Source organism: Geotrypetes seraphini, chromosome 2, assembly GCF_902459505.1.
Source record: "Geotrypetes seraphini chromosome 2, aGeoSer1.1, whole genome shotgun sequence".
Taxonomy (NCBI): Eukaryota; Metazoa; Chordata; class Amphibia; order Gymnophiona; family Dermophiidae; genus Geotrypetes; species Geotrypetes seraphini.
In genome coordinates, this window is record NC_047085.1 from 127,749,942 (window position 1) to 127,764,461 (window position 14,520).

General features: G+C 41.3%; 1 protein-coding gene across 4 annotated transcripts in view; it reads left to right on the forward strand.

Moving 5' to 3' along the window:
* The window catches only part of NOL4 (nucleolar protein 4), a 664,456-nt gene that overhangs the window by 587,347 nt on the left and 62,589 nt on the right, over window positions 1-14,520 (forward strand). For all 4 annotated transcript variants that reach the window (XM_033934882.1, XM_033934883.1, XM_033934884.1 and 1 more), the window contains one exon: window positions 3,017-3,130. In XM_033934882.1, the coding sequence (XP_033790773.1) occupies window positions 3,017-3,130 (114 nt within the window). The remainder of the gene's footprint in view (window positions 1-3,016; window positions 3,131-14,520) is intronic.

The following is a 14,520-nucleotide window of genomic DNA, read 5'->3' on the forward strand; positions in this document are numbered from 1 at the left end:
TTCACACTTTGGACTGTAAGTATGCCTTGCTTACTACATCCAAAGTCTAAGCCACACAGGTCTTCACTTAAACTGTTCATCTCCTTTGACTCTAACAGATTGGACCTGCCTGTAACCAAACAAACTATTTCCACATGGTTAGCATCCTGCATTTCCTTCTGAAATGCTCAGGCTGGGCTGCAGCTCGAGGGATGTGTTACAGCACACAAGATCCAAGCTATGGCAGCATTAGTAGCTTTCTTTTGTTCCACTCCCATTGAAGATATTTACAAGGCAGCTACTTCTCACTACTGTGTAGAATCCTATTCCAGATGAGATTGTCATTTCGGCCAAGCAGTATTACAGAAATTATTTTCTTCCTAATGGCCAACTCTTCCTCTATCCCATTTCAGTAAGCTAGGGAGTCCCACATATGAGAATATGCTGCCTGCTTGTCCTAGGATAAAGCACAGTTACTTACCTTAACAGGTGTCATCCGGGGACAGCAGGCAGATATTCTCATATCCCTCCCATCTCCCCTAGTTGGCGTCTTAGTTTGGTTTTGGAACTGAGGAACTGCGAGCCAACATCGGGCGGGAAGTTACTCGTGTATGTGCAGACAGTCTCGTAGCTTTGCAAAGCTTAAAATGGCGGTGCAATTTTCACTGTCCGTACCAGGCTCTATGGATGAAGGCACCCACATGTGACACTATCTGCATGCTGTCCCCAGATAACACCTGTTACGGTAAATAACTGTGCTACAAGAGTACTCACTCTGCAGCCCCTCAATATCTCTCCTCACTTATCTCCCCCTATGCTCCCCCCCCCCAGTTCATCGGGCAAGTCCGTTCTAACAGTACCTTTCTCCTCCACTGCCAACTCCAGACTATGTCTCTTCTATCTTTCTATGTCATGTGCATGGAACAGAATGCTTTAATCATTATGTCAGGCTCCATCTCTTGAAGTATTCAAATCCAAGCTAAAAGCCTATTTTTTTTAGGCTGTTTTCAACTCCTAACCTCCCACTCACCTTAAAATTACCTATGCTTTACCTATCATTCTCTCTGCAAGGAACTCCCCTACCCCTATATGTCTTTGTGGAAGAGCCTGGACACACACAAACCACTCTGGAAGGTGTAAGGAAAACCTTTTATTCTCAGTCCTGAGCCTTGTTACTTCACAGCTCAGGATTTCAAAATAACTTTTAACTCAATAAAGATATCAGTATTTCAATTAACTAAGTCTCTTATTAATATGTGCTTTACCAAATCCAGCTATTATGGTACTCAGTCTTTGTCATACTCCAAAATACCATTCAATACAGTTTATTCACTAGAAGATAGCTTACCTTAGCCACTTAGACAGCAACCGTCTCTCTCTCTCTAACTCTCTTACTTCCCAGGGCTCTGTAGCAACCCAAAGCTAGAGAAATATTTCACCTCTGATCCTCAGGGAAGTCTCTTCCTCTGGGAACTCTCTTGCATCACTCCAGGCTAGGGCATATATCCTCCTTGTTGCCTGAGTCCCACCCCTATGACTCAGCAGGGTTGCATTCCTTTCATTAAGGTGGCTCAGTGCATTCTGGAAAATGTAGTTCACCTCGTATGAGGAGAGACTGGAAGCCCTGATTATGTATACCCTAGAGGAAAGGAGAAAGGGGAGATATGATTCAGACGTTCAAATACTTGAAGGGTATTAACGTAGAACATAATCTTTTCCAGAGAAAGGAAAATGGTAAAACCAGAGGACATAATTTGAGGTTGAGGGGAGGTAAATTCAAAGGCAATGTTAGGAAATTCTACTCTACGGAGAGGGTGGTGGATGCCTGGAATGTGCTCCCGAGAGAGGTGGTGGAGAGTAAAACTGTGACTGAGTTCAAAGAAGCATGAGATGAACACAGAGGATCTAGAATCAGAAAATAATATTAAAAATTGAACTAAGGCCAGTACTGGGCAGACTTGCACAGTCTGTGTCTGTATATGGCCATTTGATGGAGAATGGGCTGGGGAGGGCTTCAATGTCTGGGAGGGTGTAGATGGGCTGGAGTAGGTTTTAACAGAGATTTTGGCAGTAGGAACCCAAGCACAGTACAAGGTAGAGCTTTGGATTCTTGCCCAGAAATAGCTAAGAAGAAAAAATTAAAAAATTAAAATTGAATCAGGTTGGGCAGACTGGATGGACCATTCGGGTCTTTATCTGCCGTCATCTACTATGTTACCTATTGCTTGGCCAGTGTCACCTGCTGCCCAGCACAACTGCAGTCCTATTGAGGGAAAAACCCCTCACAGTCCTGTCTGTCTATCCAAACTAGATTGTAAGCTCTTTAGAGCAGGGACCATCTATTACATGTCAGATGTACAGTTCTGCGTACACCTTTCAGTGCTATAGAAATGTTAAATAATAGTAATAGTATGTGCCAATAACATCTATCCCAACCAGGCAACCTCCATACTTTTCACTGAAGGTAGCCTGAAAAAGGTGGACATTTCCAAATGCATTCTCTTTTATTCAGAAATGTCTTGCCCTTTAAGCATGTGGCACTTTCTGTCATGAGCTTGGGAAAAGAGAGTACTGAAGAAAAAATAGAGTAATGATGGGGCCACTCCTGAGGTTTGTGAGGGCTGACATTGAACCCCCTGGGCATTGCATTGAAGAACACTAGACTATGCATATACTGTAAGTGTGATATCTATGTACAATGGTATATTCAATAGTACTAGCTAGATGTACAGCGCTGTTGAATATATGTTTAATTTGAAAAATATAGACAAACTGTTTTAAATTATATCCTGAACATTTTGTTGAAAATTTACTCAAATGTGTTATTGATTGAGTCTGAACACGAAGTCCAGGTTTGAACTCTAGCTTGTTGTCATTTCTCATCCTTAACTTCCATTTCCCTTTTCTGTTAATACAAATCACATTTCACTGAGTAGACTCCTCCTGCTCATGTGACTTTTTATTGTGCCACAATATAAAATCCAGTGGTCTGGTGAACAATTCATTAATAATGTTCTTCTTTTCTTGTCTTTTGTAGTCTCGACCTATTCCTTCACATCTTACTTCAGCAGTAGCAGAGAGTATATTGGCATCAGCCTGTGAGAATGAAAGCAGAAATGCTGCAAAAAGAATGCGATTGGACAGACAGCAAGTAAGCTACTCTGTTTTGAGATATTTTTATTTCTGTTTTCATTTTGATTTCAAAACTATGAAACTGTCACTTACCACAGTAATATGCAAGGAGTCCAAAATCTGGAAAGTATTTCTATATTTATTGTATTACTCAGCATTAAAAAATATGTTCTGTGTCTTTCTAGAATTTCTGTTTTCAGTTTTGTAAATTTGCAGATGGCACAGGTTTCATTTGGTATAGAGTCAACTCCATTTTCTTCCCCTTCTAGTGCTACTACCTCATGCTGCCTAACTTATGGGTCAACTGAGACTTCACAACTATTTCTCAACTTCAAAGATAAGATTTATTTTTTGAATCCCAAATGAGGGGCTCAAATCAGCTGGTGTTCTCCAGAGCAAAGACCCACTAAATGTTTTCAAACAATGCTAACATTTGAGCTGCAATGTTGGACATGCTCAAGATGCTGGCATTTGTGAGTGAGAAGAATATCTTACAATGGTAAGATTTCACAGGGCCGCCATCAGAAATTTCTGGGCCCCTTACTAAGCAATCCTATTGGGCCCTCCACGCACCCCTTCCCCCCCCCCCCCGACACCACCCCCCTTCTTCCATGGGCCGAATACACACATACTTTTCTGCTAATGCTCCACCTAAGCCAGTCCCATAAAATCTTCTCACGTCCATTGGGTGATTTGGCATAGAGGAGATATTCATAAAAAGAACGTCCGTCAAGATCTTTACTCATAGACTGTGCCATTTGCTTTAAATCATCTTCCATCATTAATCCAAATTGCACAATTCTTTCTCTGTCTTTGTCCTGAATGGCATCTGTCCACATTGCTGGATCCTTCCAGTCAACAAATTTATGAGCAGGCGCGGAGAACGCATTTTTAAACAAATGTAGTTTAACCTTGTACTCCTTATGTAATTTTAATCATCTATGGATATGTTTGTATGTTTATTGTTCAAATGGTTTTATTTATTTCCCCAAATTTATTTTTGTTATACGCATTGAAAATATTTGATATTGCATTTAAATCAAAATCTCAATAAACTTGAAACTTGAAACGAGTGCCCGTGAGATTGTGGGAGGGTTAAATACTCAAAACTTAGAAGAATAACAATTTACTTAAAGCTTTCTGGTATCTTTACATACAGTGGCGTACGTAGCATATGTAACACCCGGGGCCCATCATTTTTTGGCACCCCCCCATCTGTAAGAAAAACATGATTTTTAGTAACAAACCACACGTCACACATGAGTACCTAGGAAAAGGCAGCATCTTACATATTGCAGTGAGCAGTACATCAATACACCCATTGTAAAACTAAACAAGCCAGACCAGCACAGATCAATCCTACACCGTCAATCCTAACAGAAAACCATGTCTTTCGAACACAGAAAACACCTTCGCCTAGTATGGAATATGTCATCACAAACTAACCCCTCACTCTTTTACAAAACTGTAGTGTGGATTTTAGCCACAGTGGTAACAGCCCTGACGCTCATAGAATTCTGAGCATCAGAGCTGCTACCACCATGGCTGGCGCTAAAAAACGCTCCACAGTTTTGTAAAAGGGGGGATAAAATAGAAATACAGAGTTTCAACGCTCTAGCTCAGAGGTGCCCAAACTTTTTGAGCTTGTGAGCTACTTTAAAATGACCAAGTCAAAATGATCTACCAACAATAAAATTAAAAAACACAAAGCACACTATACGCTGAGAAAATGTTAATTATCATTCCTATTCTGGGTTTTTTTCAAAGAGGTCACGGCAGATGTCACCTCAGTAACAACCATACAAAAATAGACAAATATACCCTCCATCCTTTTTATTAAACCACAATAGCAGTTTTTAGCGCAGGGAGCTGCGCTGAATGCCCAGCGCTGCTCTTGACGCTCATAGGCTCCCTGCGCTAAAAACCACTATTGCAGTTTAGTAAAAGGGGACCATATTGTAAAATATAGACAGCAGATATAAATTCAGAACTGTGCATAGTAAGTGAAGGGAAGTTTTCATCTCTGGGAATTTACCCAGTTAACTATTAAGTTATTTGGGCAAATTCCTTTGAAAACTGTGGTAATACTGCCTCCACTTTGCTAAATTTAAAATAAAATCATTTTTCCTACCTTGTCTGGTGATTTCATGAGTCTCTGGTTGCACTTTCTTCTTCTGACTGTGCATCCAATCTTTCTTCCCTTCTATCAGCCTGTATGCTTTCTCTCCTCCACACCTCATTCCCTCCCCCAACTTTTTCTTCCTCTCTCCCTGACCTTTCTTTCTTTTTTTCTGTTTCTCTTCTTTCCTTCTGTTTCCCTGTCTGCCCCCTTTCTTTCTTTCTCCCTGCCGTTCCCCAAGCTACTGCCACTTCCGCTGCCATCGGGGAACAGGACCCACCAATGGATAACAGGCCCCAAAGCCGACGCCGACGCATGCTCTCCCTGCTTCGGGCCAACCAGCATTCCTCTCCCCGACGTCAATTCTGCCGTCGGAGAGGAAGTTCCGCCCAGCCAGGCAGCGATTGGCTGGCCCGAACTTCCTCTCCGACTGCAGAATTGACGTCGGGGAGAGGAAGACTGATCGGCCCGATAGATTAGATCGCCAAGACAAAGTGAGTCCTGGGTGATCGACTCACTTTGCCTTGGCGAGCTACTGAATTAAATTGATGTTTACTACGTATACATCTAAAAGGGTGAAACTGCAATAAAAATGTATTACTCAATCTATTAGATGAATAATGCAAACTTTACAAAGTGAGATGATCAGAAGCCTCTGCCTCTGATAATATGATGAATCAGACAAACAGTTTTAAACTCTATGGGGCTCATAATCGAAAGAGAAAAACGTCCAAAAACCAGCCTAAGTCGGCACTTGGACAATCATCAGTCAAAAACATCCAAGTGCTGATAATAAAAACAGGTTTTGGACGTATTTATAAATGACCATGTCAGGAGGAGTGTTGAGGGTGGGATTTGGGCGGGACGTGGGCAGGCTTAGACTTAGAGCTCCTTTTACTAAGGTGCACTAGCGGTTTTAGTGCACACTGCATTGCCCCACGCGTTAACCCCGCGCAACACGTCAAGAACTAACGCCTGCTCAATGCTGGCGTTAGTGTCTAGTGCGCGCAGCAATGCAGTGTGCACTAAAACCGCTAGCGCAGCTTAGTAAAAGGAGCCCTTAATCGTACTGCATGCATAACCGAAAGTTATACAGCACAGGATCGATGGAACTTGGATGTTGTGACTTAGACCAGTGTTCTTCAACCACCGGTCCATGGACTAGTGCCGGTCCAAAGAAATTTCCTGCCGGTCCACAGGGCCAGCACGTGCATCAGGCCCAACACAGTGTTCTTCAACCATCAGTCCAGGGTGCGATCGATGCGGCGTTATCTTCGAGCCAGCTCCCTCTTTCTAACTGATTCAGTGCACAAAGCAGTGGCTCCTACGGGCATCCTGCGCCTGAACCAGAAGCCTTCTCTCTGATGTTGCAACATCAGATGAGGCAAGGGACATGCAAGATGCAATTAGTACTATTATGGGGGCTGGGTCTGGGGTGGACATTGGGTAGAGATGGGCGGGCGTCTGTCCCACGACTTAGCCTAGTGTTCTTCAACCGCATTTTATCATAGTCACCCTTTCGAAAATTAAACGCCCCTACAGTAGATTTCGTTTGCGACAGTACTCAATTTGATATTCAAAGCATTACACGGCTCTTCCCCCTCCTATCTAAACAACCGCTTAAACCAAATCTCCACCTCAAGACACAGAAGAACCTCAAACCCTTTCGCCTTCCCCCCACTCAAAGGCACACAACGCAAGAAAATGTTTGACAACCTTCTGGCAACACAAGCAGCAAAAATCAACCATTCCATCTCCAATCTTATGACAATATCAGACAACTTCAAAACATTCAGAAAAGAAATCAAAACCCTGCTTTTCAAAAAATTCATCCAAATATCTTAACCCCTCCTCTTTTACCTCCAGAAGATTCACCTACCTTCAGATAACCTTCCCCCAAATTACCCACCTTAACACCGTCCAATTAAACACATACCATAAATAGATTGTAACCTACCCTCTCTAACTGCATTCCATATGTATTTTTCATACAGTTCTTCACTGTCAGTTTAATTTCCATCCTATAAATTCACATAGAATTTTTCTTTTTTCAACCATCTTTATTTTCTCTTCTTTATTAATTTCCAGGTACTTTAGTTAGATTGTGAGCCTTCGGGACAGTAAGGGAATTTTTAAGTACCTTCTTACTTCTCATTTATAATCTTAATGTATATTTTCTTCAAACCGCTTAGAACCTAACGGATGTAGCGGTATATAAGAAATAAATTACATTACATTACATTACTCCCGGTATCGGCTCAAATTTGATCATGTACTGTTTCCCAGCAGACCCAACACAGTTAACTCCCGTGCTATGTCTTGCATTCCATTAAGGACCAAATCTAAAATAGCAGCCCCTCTTGTCGGTTCCCGGACCAGTTTCTCCAAGAAGCAGTCATTATGACATCTAGGAATTTTACCTCCTTAGCACTCTCCGATGTAACATTTAACTAGTCATTGTTGGGGTAATTGAAATCACCCACTATTAGAGTGTTGCCCATTTCCCTAGCTGTCCTAATCTCTGAAAACATTTCTTCATCTGTTTGCTCATTTTGTCCCGGGGGACGGTAGTATAACCCAACCTTTTATATTCCTTCCCTTCACACCTGGAATTGTTATCCATAAGGATTCTACACCGCTATCTATGCCATGCAGAATGCTTATTTTATTTAATTCAATTCCCTCTTTAACATATATTGCAAACCACCCTTCCAATTTGATCTATTCTATCCTTGCGATATAATTTGTACCCAGTGTCCCATTGATTGTCCTCCTTCCACCAGGTCTCTGAGATACCTATTATATCTATATCTATATCATTTAGTGCTACATACTCTAACTCTCTTATTTTATTTTTTAGGCTTCTAGCATTTGCATGCAGACACTTCAAATTGTGTTTTTTCCTTGCAACTACAGGCTGCTGAGAAGACAGGGAAAATTTAAGTTTTTTACTCTGCCTTCCTCCTAAACCCTCCTGGCTTTCATTCACCATTATTGGAACCTCTCTACCGGGACTCCCTAAATATCCTATTTCAATAGTATCCTCCAAGGATACATAAGAACATAAGAATTGCCACTGTTGAGTCAGACCAGTGGTCCATCATGCCCAGCAGTCCGCTCACGCGGCGGCCCTAACTGAGACTAGCCTTACCAGCGCACGTTCTTGTTCAACAGAAACTTGTCTAACTTTGTCTTGAATCCTTGGAGGGTGTTTTCCCTTATAAGAGCCTCTGGAAGGGCGTTCCAGCTTTCTACCACTCTCTAGGTGAAGAAGAACTTCCTTACGTTTGTACGGAATCTATCCCCTTTCAACTTTAGAGAGTGCCCTCTTGTTCTCCCTACCTTGGAGAGGGTGAACAACTTGTCCTTATCTACTAAGTCTATCCCCTTCAGTACCTTGAATGTTTCGATCATGTCCCCTCTCAATCTGCTCTGTTCGAGAGAGAAGAGGCCCAGTTTCTCTAATCTTTCGCTGTACAGCAGCCCCTCCAGCCCCGTAGCCCTTTCAGGACCAAGGGACATATTTGTCCCATAACTTTAAAATCCTATAAATTTTGATTGGGATAGTCTACAGTTCTAAATTTGATATGTACGGATTCCATATGATACTACCTTTATATAAACAAACTGGTTCCGACATTCATTCATTAGCGTCGTTGCTAGATTGACGAGAAGATTCACTTGCCACATTGTCCATAAGCCAGAAGTGTGATTTTTTAAAATAAAAATAATGATATTTCACAAAAAAAATCAATTTTTTAGCATCTGCAAGCCCTTTTTACCATAAAAATGTCGTCAAAACCACAAAAATTGGCCTACGATCCTTATGGTCCTGAAAGGGTTAACCATCTTAGTCGCTCTTCTCTGGACCCTTTCGAGTAGTACCATGTCCTTCTTCAGGTACGGCGACCAGTGCTGGACGCAGTACTCCAGGTGAGGGCGCACCATGGCCCGGTACAGCGGCATGATAACCTTCTCTGATCTGTTCATCATCCCCTTCTTTATCATTCCTAGCATTCTGTTTGCCCTTTTTGCTGCCGCCTCACATTGTGTGGACGGCTTCATCGACTTGTCGATCAGAACTCCCAAGTCTCTTTCCTGGGAGGTTTCTCCAAGTGCCGTCCCAGACATCCTGTATTCGTGCATGAGATTTTTGTTATCGACATGCATCACTTTACACTTATCCACGTTGAACCTCATCTGCTATGTCGATGCCCATTCCTTGAGCCTGATTATGTTACGTTGAAGATCTTCGCAATCCCCCTGCGTCTTCACTACTCTGAATAATTTCGTATTGTCCGCAAATTTAATCACCTCACTCGTCATACCAATGTCCAGATCGTTTATAAAGATGTTGAAGAGCACGGGTCCAAGCACCGAGCCCTGCGGCACCCCACTGGTGACGCTCTTCCAGTCCAAGTATTGTCCATTTACCCCCACTCGCAGTTTCCTATGCTCCAGCCAGTTTTTAATCCACGTGAGTATTTCACCCTTGATTCCATGGCTCGCAATTTTCCTGGAGGGATATAGAATAAAATACAGGAAAGGGAATCTGACAAGTCATTTCTACTTAAAATACATGAATTAATTTCTAATCCATTGGAATTCTTTGATTCCTGTAATTTAAAATCAAAGTTGGCTTGAATTATAATAGCCAGTCCTCCCCCACTAACTACAGATCTGTAATTTCATCTTTGAGTTTTTTCAGTTTTCTTCCTAAAGCCTCATTCTTATCCTAGAGAAACAGCTCTGCACATGTTGGAATGTAAGGTGCTTTGGCTTACTACATTCAAAGGACTAAGCCACACAGATCTTCACCTCAACTGTTCATCTCTTTTGACCCTAACAGATTGGGCCGTCCTGTAACCAAACTATTTTCTCATGGTTAATGGCCTGTATATCCTTTTGCTATGCTCAGGCTGGTCTTCAGCTCGAGGGGCGTTTTACAGCACACAAAGTATGAGCTATGACAGCATCAGTAGCTTTTTTACACTCCACTCCCATTGATGATATTTGCAAAGCAGCTACTTTGTCCTCAATTCATACATTCACATCTCACTATTGTCTGGAATCCTATTTCAGACGAGTAGGTTGTTTTGGCCAAGCAGTATTACAGAATTTATTTTCTTCTTAATGGCCAACTCTCCCTCCATCCCATTTCAGTAAGCTAGGGAGTCCCACATGTGAGAATATTCTGCCTGCTTGTCTTAGGATAAAGCAATTATTTACAGGTGTTATCCGGAGAGAGCAGGCAAATATTCTCACATCCTTCCCACATTCCCTGGTTGGCTTCTTAGCTTGCTTATGGAACTGAGGAGTTGTGAGCCAACGTCAAGTGGGAAGGCACTTGAGCATTCACGGTGTGGGCAGTCTTAAAGCTTTGAAAATCTTAAAGTGACAGTACCAGGCTCTATGGATGACATCACCCACATGTAAGAATATCTGCCTGCTGTCTCTGGATAACACCTGTTATAGTAAGTACTGTAACTGTGCTTTTTAGTTTATCTGAAGAATTTCATTGCAGGTTTTTTTCTTAAGCAGTGATATATAAAAGCAGGTGTAGCAAAGTCAGGGCATTATTAGAAGAGGTGATCTTAGGTGAGATGTGTTTCTGATCTGTTCACTTAGGCTTCCGTGTCTGGCGTCATTGTAGCAGGTTTCCGGGTCTCGCCACGTCTATGTAGAAAGAACCGACATTTCAGCCATCATGCTGTGGCTTTTTTTAGGGTATGCTGTGAGGTCTGCAGGGTGTCTTTATATACTGTATAGTGGGTTCATGGACCTGATTGAGAACAGGGAAAATTCAACTTTCCCTCCAAAATTCAAATTCATTACCAACAGACTTCCCTGTTCTCAATCAGGTCAGCCTGACAAACTTTCTGCCAAAAATTCAAATTTCTTGACCCCAGACTGCCCTGTTCTCAATCAGGTCCGTGAACCCACTATATATATATATAAAGACACACTGCAGACTTCACAGCATACCCTGAAGAAAGCCACAGCATGATGGCTGAAACGTTGGTTCTTTCCACACAGATGCGTTGAGACCCAGAAACCTGCTACAATCTTATTTCTGATCTTCTTATTTTATTTGGATGATTTGTTATGTATCCTTATATTTTTTATATGTATGGTTTTATGTTTTTACATTGTAACTCACCTTGAGTATGGTTTTAAATGCATGTAATAAAAGTAAATAAATAAAGAGAAAAAAGAGACAGTTCAGCAGTGGGGATTACTATGACAACATTCAGTTCAAAGGCCTTTGACTGTTACCTTGGTAACAAAGCATTTCAAGCACAATAGTTTGTTCTGTACTAGTTTATCAAAAAGAATGTATTGAACTTCTTTTCCAAATATTGCAAAAGAAATAGGATAAGTGAAGTACTGTATCTGGAATGGGATGCTATTTGTTCCAATGTGGCAAAAACCTGCAAGTAGCTCAGTAGAAATCACTGGGCTGCTTGCCATTTTTGAACAGCTGGCATTCTATGTATGGAGACGAACATAGAAAACATTTCCCTTTCATTTGCCTCTCATTTATCCTATCTTCTTTTGTTATTTGTTTTCCATTTGTCTGTCTACAGCCATTCCAGATACTCCCCTGGCTGCTTCTTTCTTTTTATCTTAAAATATCAGTTTTATTGGGATTTACTTAAGCAATTATAGTTTTCATTCAGCCCAAAATTTATTTTGGTATTGAAAAGGTGAATAAATCTAAAGAAATCAATTAACAATTGTCACACATTTATGTATTTGGAAAATAAATATTTGGCATGACCTCAGATGCTCTTTACACCCTCTGCCCAAACATAACAAAACTTTAGAAACAATGTTTAAAATCTTCTTTAATTCTTAAAAAAAAACTTAAAACACTGTTCACATTTCTTTAATTCTTCAGAAAAACTTAAAACACTATTCATATTTGTATGGAGCGGACCCAACATAGGCTGTGTTTCAGCAAAATACCTTCCTCAGGGGTCCAATGGTGTAGCTAGCAAGTTTAGCATTAGAATTAAAGAAATGTGAACAAAAGTGTAATATAGACAGGCTTCAGGGTTTTTTTTTTTAGGGTGTTTTAAAATTTTTTTTAAGAATTAAAGAACCATTGTTTGTTTCCACAGTTTTGTCTTGTTTGGGTTTATCATTTTTTCTTTCTCTTTGGAAACTTGGGTCAACATTTTTGTTTTTGCTTGTTTCCTTACACCCTCTGCTGCATTCACAGACATGAAGATAATCCTCAGGTCACCCAGATACAAGTTTCAAGTTTATTTAGAACTTTCTGTCCTATCTATCAAACCAGGATGTCTTGCCAACTTACAATCTAAATAGAATACAATATAGAACAAAAGAGAATAAGAACTATTTAGCAAATATGAATGACAGGGGAAAGGAGAATAGAACTACTTAGGAGAGCTGGAGGAGGGGAGAGAAAAACATACTATTAAGTGTATGCATCTATAAAGAGCTGGGTTTTCAGATCTGATTTGAATTGCTGCAAAAATGATTGGGTTCTTTTTTTTTCTTAAATATTTTCTTAAATTTTAAATAAATACAGAATTATTTTATTAAATTTTAAATAAATATATACAGAAACAAATGAACAATACTAATACAATAAATACAAAACATTAGTCGTGAGATGCTACAAGTGTCATATTAACAATCACAAAATATATATTAATTACAACATTTAAGCAAAGATTCCCAAATTTTGTTAAATCTCCTCAAATTGCCACACTTAACTGCAAACATTTTTTCATATTTAGCATATAAACATACCAAATTCCACCAATTTTTGCAATCCAACTTAGAAGAATCTTTCCAATGAAAAAGAATTGATTTAATAGTTATCATAACTAGATTTTTCAGTAGTTGGACTTATAAGTATCCAACTCAACATCCATATCAATAGTGCCAAAAATAACTAATTTATAAGATTAAGGGAGTGATATAGAAAGTAACTCAGCCACATAAGGGCATGTAAAAAACATGTGTTCCATAGTGCCAACTGCCAAATTACAGGACCAACAAACATTCCTCTGTTTGTTGTCTATTTTAAACAATTTCAATGATGTCCATAAAGCTTTGTGCATAAGAAAAAAGTGAGATTGACATTGACATATTTTCCCATTGTGCCGCACCTGGCTGAAAACCCAGCTCATATTCCCAAGTACTTTGCAGACTGTGTAGTCACTTACAAGTGGTCAATTTAAAATATTGGTACCATTTAGAGCAGGGGTGCCCAACGCGTCGATCACGATCGACCAGTAGCTCAGGAAGGCAACTCGAGTCGATCGCACTCGTGTTGCCGTCCTGATCTACGGGCCGATCAGCCTTCCTCTCCAGTATTCTCCCTAGGGCCTTTTAGCTGGGTGGTCCACCCAGCTGTCATCTGCCGCTGCTGAACATTTAAAAAAATACCCAAAAAACCGGCTTGGAGATTTCAGCCCGTAGCGAACTTATGCTCCGTGGCTCTAACGTGTGCGTTCCGGCTTACCTTCTCTTCCCTCCGAAACCGGAAGTTATGTCCGGGGGGAGGGGGGAGAGAAGGGAAGCCGGCACGCACATGTTGAGAGCCCTGAAGCAAGCGTTCGCTACGGGCTAAGGCGGGAGACAAGTAAATGAAGCATTTCCTCTTCTTGCTGCCGGGTCCTGCCTACTTTCTGTTTCCGCGAAGGCAGGACCCGGCAGCATTTCCCCCAACAGTTCCTCGCGATGCTGGTCGGCCGAAGCAGGGAGAGGTTGGGGCGGCGGCGGCTTTTGGGCGTGTTATTGGCGTCGGCTTTCGGGCCTGTTATTGGTGGCGGTTTGGGTCCTGGTCCCCGATGGCAGTTTGGGTCCCCGATGGCAGTGGCAGTGTCTTGGGGGAGGGCAGGGAGAAAGAAAGAAAGAAAAAGGGCAGGCAGGGAGACAGAAGGAAAGAAGAGAAACAGAGAGAAAGAAAGGGCAGGGGAGAGGAAGGAAAAGTTGGGGGAGGGAATGAGGTGTGGAGGAGAGGAAGCATACAGACTAAAAGAAGGGAAGAAAGATTGTATGCACAGTCAGAAGAAGAAAGTGCAACCAGAGACTCATGAAATCACCAGACAAGGTAGGAAAAATGATTTTATTTTAAATTTAGTGATCGAAATGTGTCTCAATTTATATCTGCTGTCTATATTTTACACTAAGGTCCCCTTTTACTAAACCGCAATAGAGTTTTTTAGCGCAGGGAGCCTATGAGCGTCGAGAGCAGCGCTGGGCATTCAGCGCAGCTCCCTGCACTCTAAAAACTGCTATTGTGGTTTAGT